This window comes from Triturus cristatus, chromosome 8, assembly GCF_964204655.1.
Source record: "Triturus cristatus chromosome 8, aTriCri1.1, whole genome shotgun sequence".
Lineage (NCBI taxonomy): Eukaryota > Metazoa > Chordata > Amphibia > Caudata > Salamandridae > Triturus > Triturus cristatus.
This window is the reverse complement of record NC_140591.1, coordinates 1,629,203,763-1,629,216,175: the sequence shown is the minus strand read 5'-3', so window position 1 is coordinate 1,629,216,175 and position 12,413 is coordinate 1,629,203,763. Positions and strand designations below refer to the sequence as shown.

The 12,413-nt window shown below is 44.2% G+C and overlaps 1 protein-coding gene across 1 annotated transcript in view; it reads right to left on the bottom strand.

The window, feature by feature from the left end:
* LOC146808461 (transient receptor potential cation channel subfamily M member 2-like) overlaps positions 1–12,413 on the bottom strand; it is a 3,976,112-nt gene that overhangs the window by 3,917,455 nt on the left and 46,244 nt on the right. The window contains exon 3 of the mRNA XM_085623954.1: positions 7,233–7,392. Coding sequence (XP_085480080.1) covers positions 7,233–7,392 — 160 coding nt within the window. The remainder of the gene's footprint in view (positions 1–7,232; positions 7,393–12,413) is intronic.

The window sequence follows — 12,413 nt, the reverse complement described above, 5'->3', positions numbered from 1 at the left end:
GGCATGATCTAGTGAGGGTGTGGTGTGTGCACCTACCTACACTAGTTGTTTCTACTAAACCTCTCTAGTAGTTGTAGTCAGGGTGTGTTACTCCCTTCAACCTACAACTACTAAGTCCAGTAGGACTTAAGTATAATAAACTATGTTATATGTACCTAGACAATATCTGTGTGATCTTTCAATTTAGTATCTCAAGATTACAATGGTATTACAACAGCAAGCTCAGATCCCACCGCTGCCACCAATGTGAGAAGTTGGCCTGATGTATGATGTCACTAGTTATAGTGTACACCTTATATCAGTCCAAATACCCTTATGGTGATTGGTTGTAAAGTCAACCTTATAGACCAGCTATCCTAGTGGTAGCATGGACAAGAGCAGTCTTAGGCTAAACTCTGAATGGCATGTGAAGCCAGCTGTGATACCATATATAATCCCTTGAATACCAAATGAAAGGACACCACAACAGATATATATATAAAATAAAGTGTATTTATTCTAAGCAAACCCTCAGCACTCTTTATGAGATTAGAGGTAAGTACAACACAGTCTTATTAATGCATACAGTAAGTCACACAGGTAAGTAATACAGTTAGGCCCTAGGGGCCACGCAAACCATATACTAAGTAAGTGGTATAAGAGCCACTGTCACGGAAATAGAATAGGCCTAGGCCTAGGGAATCGCTGGGGCTACACTAGACTACCACAGGATAGGAAGTGGGAGGCCCACGGGATTCGTGTGCAGAGTGGAAACACTCACGCGTAATGCGTAAAAGTCACTAGCATTAGTACAGTTTAGAAATAGATAGATTTAGGACACTTCCGGAGTAGCTAGGAAGTTGGCACTTGAAACTTAGACACTAGGATAGTCACTATCCTGATGAGCACCGGAGTACCCAAGTTACCTAGCCCACAGGCTGCGGGTGCATAGGGTTGAAGTTGCGTCGGGTTTCGTCGTCGACTCCTATGGATGCCTGAAGAAAGATGCTGACAGGCAGTCAGTGAAGAGTGTCCGGTGGATCCCAAGGCTGGGATCAAGAAGAGAAGAGACCTGCAAGCAGAGGGGACAGAGTCAAGATCACTAGCCAGTGATCACGTGGAACCAGGAAGGAACCAGACGATGTCGCGAAGAGTTGCAGGTGAAGGTGAAGCTTGTCGCTGCAGCCTGGAGGACCAGGGAGCGTCGAGGATGACCAGGACCAGGAGGCGAGCTGTCCCACGAAGGCTCTTGCTGTCGGCGGCGTCGAAGCTGGGCTAGGACTCACCAGGCCTTGGCAAGCGGAACCCACGAGGATCGGAGGACTTGCTTCAGGATCAGACCAGGAAGGTCTGGGGTGCTTCTTCTTTGCAGGGAAGCAGGAGCCAGTCTGGAGGAGCCAAACCAGCGCAGAAGATTTCAGGGTGCGTCGTCACAAAGGCAACTAGCCAGCGGGCAAGTAACCGGACAGACGCGGCAAGCAGGAAAATGCTGAAGGGCCCCACGCAGGACTCGTTGAGTGTGGGGGGCTGGTCTTCGGTGCAGATGGTGCTTGGGGGTGGGGCTTCTCAATCCCCGGTGCCCAACTTCGAGGGTGCCTCAGAAGCTGCGCTTGAAGATACTAGCCACTTTTCCCAGGTAGCCGGTCCCACGTCGCTCGTCGCCTCCACGGATCTCAGCTCTGCTGCAGATGTGGATGAGGGTCGGAGAAGTCTGAGAGTCAAGGCTCTGGTCGGGCTCTGCAGTCGGTTCCTCGTAGAACGTTTCACAAAGCAAAGGGTAGTCTCTTGATGGTGCCTGTTTGCACAGGGTAGCCACTCCTTGGCCACAAGGGAGATTCTTCAGTCTTCTTCTTTCGTCGAATGTCGAAGGTCCAGAGTTTCTGTTCAGTTTTGCAGGTTCAGGATAATCTAAAGTCTTGAGGCCCAACTCCCACTCTTATACTAATCTGGGGGGCTGGGATACCTGCTAGGTCACGCCTTATGGGTGGGACCTGGGAGGGGGTGGTTACACCCACTTCCCTTTGTCCAGTTTCGCGCCAGAGCTGGGGCTGGAGTGCCCCAGCGCCGGTTTGAACTGGACTATGCAAGGAACACCTTGTGTGCCCCAGGCATGTCTCATTCCTTTCAGCCCACCCTGCCCCAATACACTAAAGGCTGTCTGGAGAGGTGCTAGCACCTCCCCAAGCAGGAAACCTATTGTCCAGGCCTCCCTGGCTGGGATCACTCCCAGCTGCAGGAGGTCAGACTTGTGTCGTGGCAGCAGCATCCATTTTGTGATGCTGAGGCTTTGGTCAGAGGTTACACAGCAAAGTAGGATTTTAACATGTCTCTCCCTCTAGAAGGGAGGAATAATATCCTCATCACCAGAAATGGTATGGGGGTATTATTCCAAAGTGTTAGACACCTTACACGACATGTTTTGATACAGCCCAACCATAGTTACCATAACCGTTTAAGATTATAAGGCACTTTAAGAGTATATGGTAGGCTATATCATAGAACAGCTATAAGGACATGGTTCCGAAAGCTGCAGACAGGCTCAGCTCATGCTAGAGCACCATCTCACATGTTACCAAGCACTCTGCCTCCAGGATTGTTAAGGCCTGCCATAGGAGTGACTGATAGGTACACATGTGTCTATATATAAGGGTAGATATAGGTATACTATATCTAAGCAAGGGGTGATTACACGACCTTGCCCCAGCTGAGTGATCAGCCAGTTGTGTCTGATTGGGAGGCCAGACCAGGGGTGGCATAATTCATGCTGCAGCCCCTGGGAGGCCTAGGGTACACCTATGCCCTGGGTACCTAGGGTACATTGTACAGGGTCCAATAAGGTGATCCTTACCGATTGGTTATGTACCTAGGGTACATGGAGTCCATTTTACAGAGAGAGCAGACAGCCTGAGACCCTGAATGGCAGGATCTCAGGCCAACTAAGTCGAAAAACCAGCTAGACACTAGGCAAAAAGTTGGGGGTAACCATAGTCAGATATCCACCTTCCTACAGGTGTGTATTTATGTTGCATTGAGTACAGTGTAATTATGTGTTGTGTTATTATGTGGCACAGAGTGGTATTGTGTGGAGGGTATTTATCTTGCATTAAGTAGAGAGTAATTATGTGACGTGCAATTATGTAGTACTGAGTGGTATGTGGAGTGTATTTATGTTGTATTGAATAGAGTGTAATTATGTGATGTGTAATCACACAACCACACAACCACACACACACCACAACCACACACACACCACAACCACACATTCACACAACCACACACACAACACACACACTCCCACAACCACACACACACACAACCACACACACACAACCACACACACACACACACACACACACACACACACACAAGCACACACACACAACCACACACACCACACACACCACACACACAACCACAACCACACACACAACCACACACAACCACACAACCACAACCCCACACACACCACACACACACACACATCCAACCACACAACCACATCCAACCACACCCAACCACACAACCACACACAGAACCACACCCACACACAGAACCACACCCACACACAGAACCACACACACACACAGAGCCACACACACAACCACACACACACACAACCACACACACAACCACACACAACCATACCCAGCACCCAACCACACACACAACCACAAGCACACACACAAGCACACACACAACCACACACACAACCACTCACACAACCACACACACACAACCACATACAACTTAAGGGAATCGGGTAATGGAAAGAGAAAGAACTCTAGCCAAGATCACACGTTTTCAGTCCAGTTAGAAAGTATGACTTAGCCCCGAGTCCTTGTTTTGTAGCTAAGCAGATACAGTCAATTATTTCAGTAAGCCTGACGCGACATTAGAAAAAGAGAAGTATAGTGCAATTATTAGGCACGCATTGTTTACCTTGTAACCGTGTAAATATTTGCAGCGCATTTTCATTTTTTTTACCTTGTAACCGCCTTCATTTATTTTACCTTGTAACAAAGTAAATATTTGCAGCGCATTTTCATTTACTTTGCCTTGTAACCGCTATTTTACCTTGCAACCACGTAAAGATTAGCCACGCATTCCACCCGATTAAGCAACAAACTGTATTACAGCTGCGAAGCCACATGTAAAGTGATCGCAAAACTGAAAGCAAAGCCACAAGATGTATTTGTTTTACTGTCTGTTTCTTCTCTTAGTGTATTCATCTTTCTCTTAGTTTGTGCGTTTCTATCTCTCTCAGTCTGTGTGTCTCTGTCTTTGTATATGCTCCTCTGTGCCTGTCATGCTCCGCTATATGTGTCTACCTATGTGTACACTGTATTTGCGTGTATGTATCAAACTCTATGTGTGCCTTTTAGTGTTTAAAAGTTTCTGTCTTAATCTCTGCCTCTGTTCCTCTTTGTCTATCTGTCTCAGTTTCTAGCGTTTTGTATGTGCCTCTGTTTCTGTATATCTCTTTGCTTGTTAATCTCCTTTTCTATATGTGTGTACGTCTGTTTTCCTGTACCTAGGTCTAGCGCCGTGTATTTCTGTCTATATGTCTATAACTCTATTTGTAAGCAAGCGCCATTTTAGATTAAGGGAATCGGGCAACGGAAAGAGAAAGAACTCTATCCAAAATCACACGTTTTCAGTCCAGTCAGAAAGTATGACTTAGCCCCAACGAGTCCTTGTTTTGTAGCTAAGTAGATACAGTCAATTATTTCAGTAAGCCTGACGCGACATTAGAAAAAGAGAAGTATAGTGCAATTATTAGGCACAAATTGTTTACCTTGTAACGAAGTAAATATTTGCTGCGCATTTTCATTTACTTTGCCTTGTAACCACCTTCATTTATTTTACCTTGTAACCGCGTAAAGATTAGCCACGCATTCCTCCCAATTAAGCAACAAACTGTATTGCAGCCGCAAAGCCACAAGTAAAGGGATTGTAAAGCTGAAAGCAAAGCCACAAGTAAAGCGATCGCGAAACCGAAAGCAATTGCTTTTGGAAGCAGAGACAGCTGCCAATGGTGCGCGTGCGCGCGCCACAGACAGCCATATGCTTTCAATTATCGCGCCCATGTCTGGGCACGATAATTGAAACCAGATAGGCTTTAGTGCTCGTAACAGACACCAATAGGCCGTGGGCGCCCGCTTTTGGCCAATTGCATGCACTGTCTAAAAAATACTGCCACTAAAAGCCCAATAATAGAAGACAAAACAAAAAACACACGCACGAGCGTGTACGATTCCAGGGTCCATTTCTGAACCCCGGACAAAAGGACTCTCGCTGCGCGAGCACTGCTGCACAGTGCAATGTTAGGCGCGAGACCTAAAAAGGAAAAGAGAATACAAGGCACATTGCAGCCCCCCAGATCGTACCCTACCCCATAAGTCCACCCACCATCCACTTCAGCCCACCAACATGGCTGACAGCCAGACCCAACCAACCAAAAAGGCCAACTGTGGCCAGCAATTAGAATGTCCAAGGGACTCATCCCTGAGGGAGGCACCAGGTGCTCGGCAATACCCAGCAAAGGTCCGCTGGGTGGCTGGACAGGATACGTTCAGGAGGGGCATCCCTTCCATCACCATGCCGGCCAGGCGAGCCCCAGGCCCCAGTTGCAGAAGTGACGCTGCTCAGGCAATAGTATATCTTACTTCAATATAGGCGCAGGTCCAACAACATCAGCAAGAGCCGCTGCTCAGGCAATAGTATATCTTACTTCAATATAGGCGCAGGTCCAACAACACCAGCTAGAGCCGCTGCTCAGGCAATAGTATATCTTACTTCAATATAGGCACAGGTGCAACAACACCAGCAAGATCTGCTGCTCAGGCAATAGTATATCTTACTTCAATATAGGTGCAGGTCCAACAACACCAGCAAGAGCCGCCGCTCAGGCAACAGTACATCTTACTTCAATATAGACGCAGGTCCAACAACACCAGCAAGAGCCGCCGCTCAGGCAACAGTACATCTTACTTCAATATAGGTGCCGATCCAACAACACCAGCAAGAGCTGCCGCTCAGGCAACAGTATATCTTACTTCAATATAGGCCAAGGTCTAATTCTCAACTGATATATGCTAAAATATGAATTTTACTTAATATAAAATTCACTTGTTTAAAGAAACATTTATCTATTGATCCATTTTTCCTACCTCTGGCATGATCGTTTCCCTGGCATTCTACGGGAGAGGAGTTGGCCTAACGATTGGGGCGGTCGACCTCACAAATGGGGAACCAAGTTCGAGTCTCTGCAGGGACGCGCAACATCCTGTGATTCTGGGAAAATCACGTAATCTCCCCAGGCCTAACAAAAATGAATGTGTCCTCATGTAACGCAAATGGTGCTCATGTAAAGCAATCTGATACCCGACACCTTTGGGTCAAGTTTGCGCTATCTAAAACTCTGTAAAAAAAAAAAAAACGATATAATTCTGATACTCAGTTACACAGCTTTGACTGGCTCATAATCTGGATTTCTGTTATCATATTTGTCTAAGTAATATATTGGGTTTATGTAGAGAGATCTTACTTCCTGTGTCTTAAGATTGAAAGTATAAAGATACAGTTTAGTCTTTTTATTACTTGCATCACTAGTGGTTTATCCAGAGGATTAGTAGTGCAGACTGCAGTGCGGCCGGCCACCTCCTTGCCTCCTGACGGAGCCATCCTAGAGAGTTGGCACATAGTTTAGAGTTTACTGATGGGTACAGTGTGAAGTTACTGCACATTTTAGGGCACGGACTCTCTGCCGATTGGTACCTGGTGTTCAACATAGAATAACTTTCTCCCTAACAACTCTGACACTTTTGCGCTGTGGATGATCTATGTTCGCTACTGAGGTTCTTCAGACTGCGCCCAGGACTGCCCCAGGTTCTTGGACATTCAAGCACATAGCGACCGTTAATCCATTCACCCTACATACACAGTTATCCACCTCAGTACATCTTGTTATCTGCCTTCTAAACTCACAGGTTCCTTTGGTGCTTGCAAAGAAGCCAAGCTGAATTGGAGTTGCATAGGTTTCATAGCCTTATCTTTCTTTCTTGTTCGTTTGTAGTCGGGTTTAATCATTGGGAACAACCTTTCTCATTTTCAGCATGGGGGAACCTTTTGCAGCTGTTGTGATTCATTTGGTGCCCCTGAGTCCTATATAACTCCAGAATGTGGCATAGTGCTCCCATGAGCTAGAGCGGGGCTTGTCTGCAGCAAGCTTCAGCTCCTCAGCCATCACTCACCTTTGCTTTCTTGATTTCGGGGCCTTCGAAGGTGAGGTCCCCAGTGTCATCGGTTGGTATCTCTTCGATGTGCTTCTCCCGTTTCCCTTCTGGTTCAGTGTGGTCGGCGTTCTCATGCAAATGCTGACTCTTGCCATTTCCACAGTAACACACCTCCTTCCTGGGGGAAACAAATGGAGCAAGAAGTGTGGGAGGGGGGAGCTACAGGACAGATTTGAGCAGTCAGGCGCAGACTTTTAGAGAAACACCACTGATCAATATCTACAAAAGACAACATTTGATCAAATGAGAGTTCTTTTCAGTCAATGTAGCCACTTATTCAATGTCAGTGGACTACAGGAGCAAATATACAAAAGGGAATAGAAATAGTAGTGTTTCTCCTGGACAACCTAATTTAACAAAATTGTATGTAGACCACAAAATGTCACCAGAATTAATTAGATGTGCTGAGGACAGTTCCTTACATCAAACTGCAAGAAGAGGCAGGATCTAACCCTTTGTGGCCTCAGAGGAGCGGGGCTGGGCAGCAAGCAGTGCATCCTTTGGAGTGTAACCTGAGATAGTCATCTCCTAAAATCATTGTCAGTGTACTCTGCCAATGCTCATGTAACAGTCATTGGTAGGAGGAAATCTGTAACTTATAAGATTATACACTTCATTTAGTGACCTGATTCATACCGTAAATGTATTGTGAATGTTACTATGATCTGTAAAACAATAAAACATGGGGAAAGGTTATACAATCATTTGATTAAATATCTTGGGAGCATTTCTACTAGTCCTTCAGATTGTGTGTCAAAAACCAGCAGATTCGCCACAAATCCTTTCACATTTACTCTTAATATGAATTTGACTATAGCGGCATAAAAGTTATGGATTAGCTTTTTTCACTGTGTTGCTCGAATATGAATGTATCTTAAATAAATGAAGACAAGAGGCATTTAACAAACAGATACAAGTTGGTTTAATTAAACGCAGCGGACGGGAGAGTATTGAAAGAGGGTCGTCTGAAGACAGTCTCAGAGTACAGAAGTTATGGCCGCACATATATACATTTTGTGGGGAAAATAAAACACTTCAACATTCTTTGAAAAGCATTATACTCATAAATCACAAGTACAACCATCTTATAAGGGAACACAGATGGCTCTCAACCTTGGAGGAGCTAGTGTCAGCTAGTGTGTGAATGTCCAAAGGTCCGGTGTGGTAAGCGTGTGATCACCCCTTGCAGTGTATATATTGTGTCCTGATTGGCTGAGTATTCCTAACTACAGCGACATCTAACTTTATGGTATTTTCCGAATGCCTACCTTTGGCTAAACGTATTTTATTGTGTCCTATCTCATCGGTGCTGCTTGTGGTGTGGCTACCTATCTGTGGGATCTATCAGGGTTTTCCCTGGGTGCGCATTTGTCTTTGGGCTGAGTATAACCCCACATGTGACCTGTCAATCTGTATGCTTGGGTTTGGGTCGTAGGGCCTGTCTGACCACGTATTCCTCACTTGAAGTTGATGTGCAGGTGAACTTTGATGAATTCGACAGCAATGATACAAGTTTGTGAGTGTGTGCACATGTAACATGACTGTCATTGATATCATTGTAAAAGTCTCTGGTATTGAAGACAGGATATAGCGGTATTGATTAGGTAAGTTTATTTGATTGAAGAGATGATCAGAGTAGCTCCTTCTACAGACCAGGGCAAACCGTCTCGGTGTGGAATCTGGTCCATGCATTCCGTGCTCCATATTCCACTCAAGAACAGAAGGACACCACACATGCCCCTTCGTTGACAAAGATTTACAAAGGTTTGTAATAAACATAACAAGAGCAAAACACAATATTCAATAATAAATACAAACGTATGCTAAACCCAAATGTATATAAAAATGTACACACCCATGTGATAATCATTGCACCATGCCAGTCTCTGTCTCTGTCTCACAACATCGTGTCTTTTCACGTTACTGGGTTGATGGCAAAACTCTTTCCGCCAATTCATGTTGTCACACACCAACTTGGAATCGCACACTAACTTGGAACCAGAACTGTGATTGTCCAGCCATAACAATCGAGGAACTTTCACAACCTTGGACACACTCCAGACATTCCCGTCGTTTAGCTCCAAAACCTGCTTACCAACTCTGACAACTTTCATGGGAGCTGAAAACCTAGACTCACCAGATCTCACAATTCTCCCCTTTTTCACAAGCACCCAATCATTGACTCTGAAAGAGGAAAACAGACTTTTATCTGCCGCACCAGAGCAACCCTCAATCGCTTTTCCATTGACTTCTTCCCTACAGACCAAATCCCTCATCCGTCTCTGACTCAAATTACACAGACTCTTCATACCCCTCATTTTTTCAAAAGTAGACAAATCCCCATCACTTCTGGGAGTGTACCTGTAACTCCAAAGAAACTCTTTAATGGCTTGATAACAATTCTTTCCAGTGCTGATGGCAAGCTGTAAACCTTCTTTTAACACCCTAATCCATCTTTCCACAATACCATTGCTTTGGGGATAATAGACTGAAGAACGCTTGTGTGCAATACCATGACTCTCAAGAAACACCTTCATTTCATTAGAGGTCAACTGGGCACCATTATCCGTAAGTAGTAACTCAGGAAGGCCCTCCGTTTCAAATACTTTGTTTAAAAATTGAATAACAATTCTTGAAGTAATTTGCGGTACCAGCTTGACATCAGGCCACTGGGATAACTGGTCAACTAAAACAATGGCATACAGGGGATTGCGCCCAAAACTCATTGGTCCAGCTATGTCGAGAGACACACTCCTCCAAACCTGAGATGGCCTTGAAACAGGCAAATATTAATAATCAAGTGTTTTTTTTAGATTTGTCATTAACACTACATTCAATACAACATCTGACCTTCCTTTCAATACACCTATCCACCGCAGGCCACCAAAATTCACTTCTAATCCTCCTCTTCATACTGGTCATACCGGGATGACCTTCGTGAACCATGTCTAAAACAGTTTGTTTAAGATCATCAGGCATGACCAACTGCAGACCCCTCATTAAAATGTTATCCTGAAGAGGCAGTTCTTGTGCTACTTGAAAGAAAGGTAAAAGACTCAGGAGTAAATCAGCTTTCCTAGGCCAAGATGACTTGACAAAACACACAACCTTTTTGATATTTTCATCATTATCACAAGCTGATCTCCATTGATCTTCTCTAATACACCCCTTAGATACTTCATAGATGGACACACCTTTTTCCAAATCACAATCATCCACAACAACACTGTCATCCTTAATTGGTAATCTTGACTAACAGTCAGCTAGGACATTCTTTACTCCAGGGATATATTCAACTTTGAAACGAAAATCTTGTAATTTGTATTGCCATCTGGCAATCCTGGGAGTCACCTTACCACAACCCTGTGTTGTAGACAATTCCACAAGCAGACGATGATCAGTCCTTACTCTGAAAACGGTGCCATAAACATACTTGCGAAAATATTCAATGTCCCACCAACATGCTAGTGTTTCTTTTTCCAGAGTGGAATATTTGTTCTCAACACCTCTTAATGGTCTGGAAACAAATGCAATGGGGACTAAATGTCCTTCTGATTTTTCATAAGGACAGCACCAATGCCAACGTTGCTGGTATCAGAAACAATAACAGCATCACAAGCAGTGTCAAAAGTTGCTAATGCAAGTGCAGAAGATATACACTTTTATAAATGTTTGAATTCATAGGCACAATTGTCACCCAATAAAAACAATTGTTTTTTTTTCATTACATTTCACATGTGAACAGTTATCAGAGAATACAGTAATCCATTTGGCGTAATATTCTGCCACACCTAGAAAAGATCTTAGCTGGTCCTTGTTCTGAGGCTCAGGAGCCTCTTCAATAGCCTTGACCAAATTTTGTTTGGGAGAAATACAATTTTTACTAATAGAATGACCAAGATAATCCACGGAATCTACTCCAAATTTGTATTCCTCCTTTGTCAAAGTCAAACCATTATATTGAAGAATACATAAAACTTTGTGTAAAATTTAGGTATGCTCTTGTGCATTGCTCCCAAAAACAAGAATATCGTCCCGAAAATACAAAACATTGCTCATGTCCTTAAACAACTTGTGCATGACCCTTTGAAAAACAGGTGCAGAATTTAACCCAAATGGTATCCTTCTATACCTGAAAGCACCTTCAGAGCTGATAAAAGAAGTATATTGTTTGCTATCTTCATGTAAGACAATCTGATGATAGGAATTTGATAAATCTAAAGTTGAAAACACCGTAGCCCCTTTGAGTTTGACAAACATCTCCCCAAAGTTAGGCAGGGGGTGTCTGTCCATCCACACACTATCATTCAGGTCTCTCAAATCTACACACAACCTAACCTTTCCATTTGGCTTGTGTGCGACAATGAAAGGCGATAACCATTCAAAGGATTCAATTTCCTCAATAACATCAAGTTGACACAATCTCTCGAACTCACTTTTCACAGCATCCCTTAAGAGTAAAGGAATGTTCCTGACCTTGTGTGTTTTTCAAAATTATCTTATGCACAAAATATTTTAATAACCCCAATTGTGGAGAAAATACACTAGGAATCATATTTTCCCAATTAGTTGCTTGGCCATTACCAACCCAGCACTTGATCAGGATGATTAGGATCTAACGTGATCATAAGGTCTCTTTGCTGTGGCCAACCCAAAACACAGAATCCATCTTTGGCCACATACACCTTTGCAGTAATGGACTTGCCTTTAAAGCTAAGATTGGAAGAGAAAAACCCCAAGACTTCGATTGGCTTCCTTCCATGTCCCACAAGTTTGATGTCAGGAGGAGATAACTGTACACCTGGGAACTCCTTTAACCATTCATCACCAGGGAAGGACAAGACTAGCTGTGTGGCCTATAGGCCTATTTCCTTACTAAATATCGAGCTGAAGCTGTACACTGTACACTGGGATCCTTGCTGCCCGACTGTCACTGATAGACCCGGATCAGGCTGGGTTTATTCCCCAGCAGCAGACCAGCGACAGCACTAAGAGGGTGCTGCACCTCATAGAAAAGGCATCACGCATACCAGGGGATTATATGCTCCTCACTATCGATGTTGAAAAGGCATTCAACCGTGTCCATTGGGCATATCTAGAACAAGTACTGATCTGCATTGTCCTTGGCACAAAGATGAG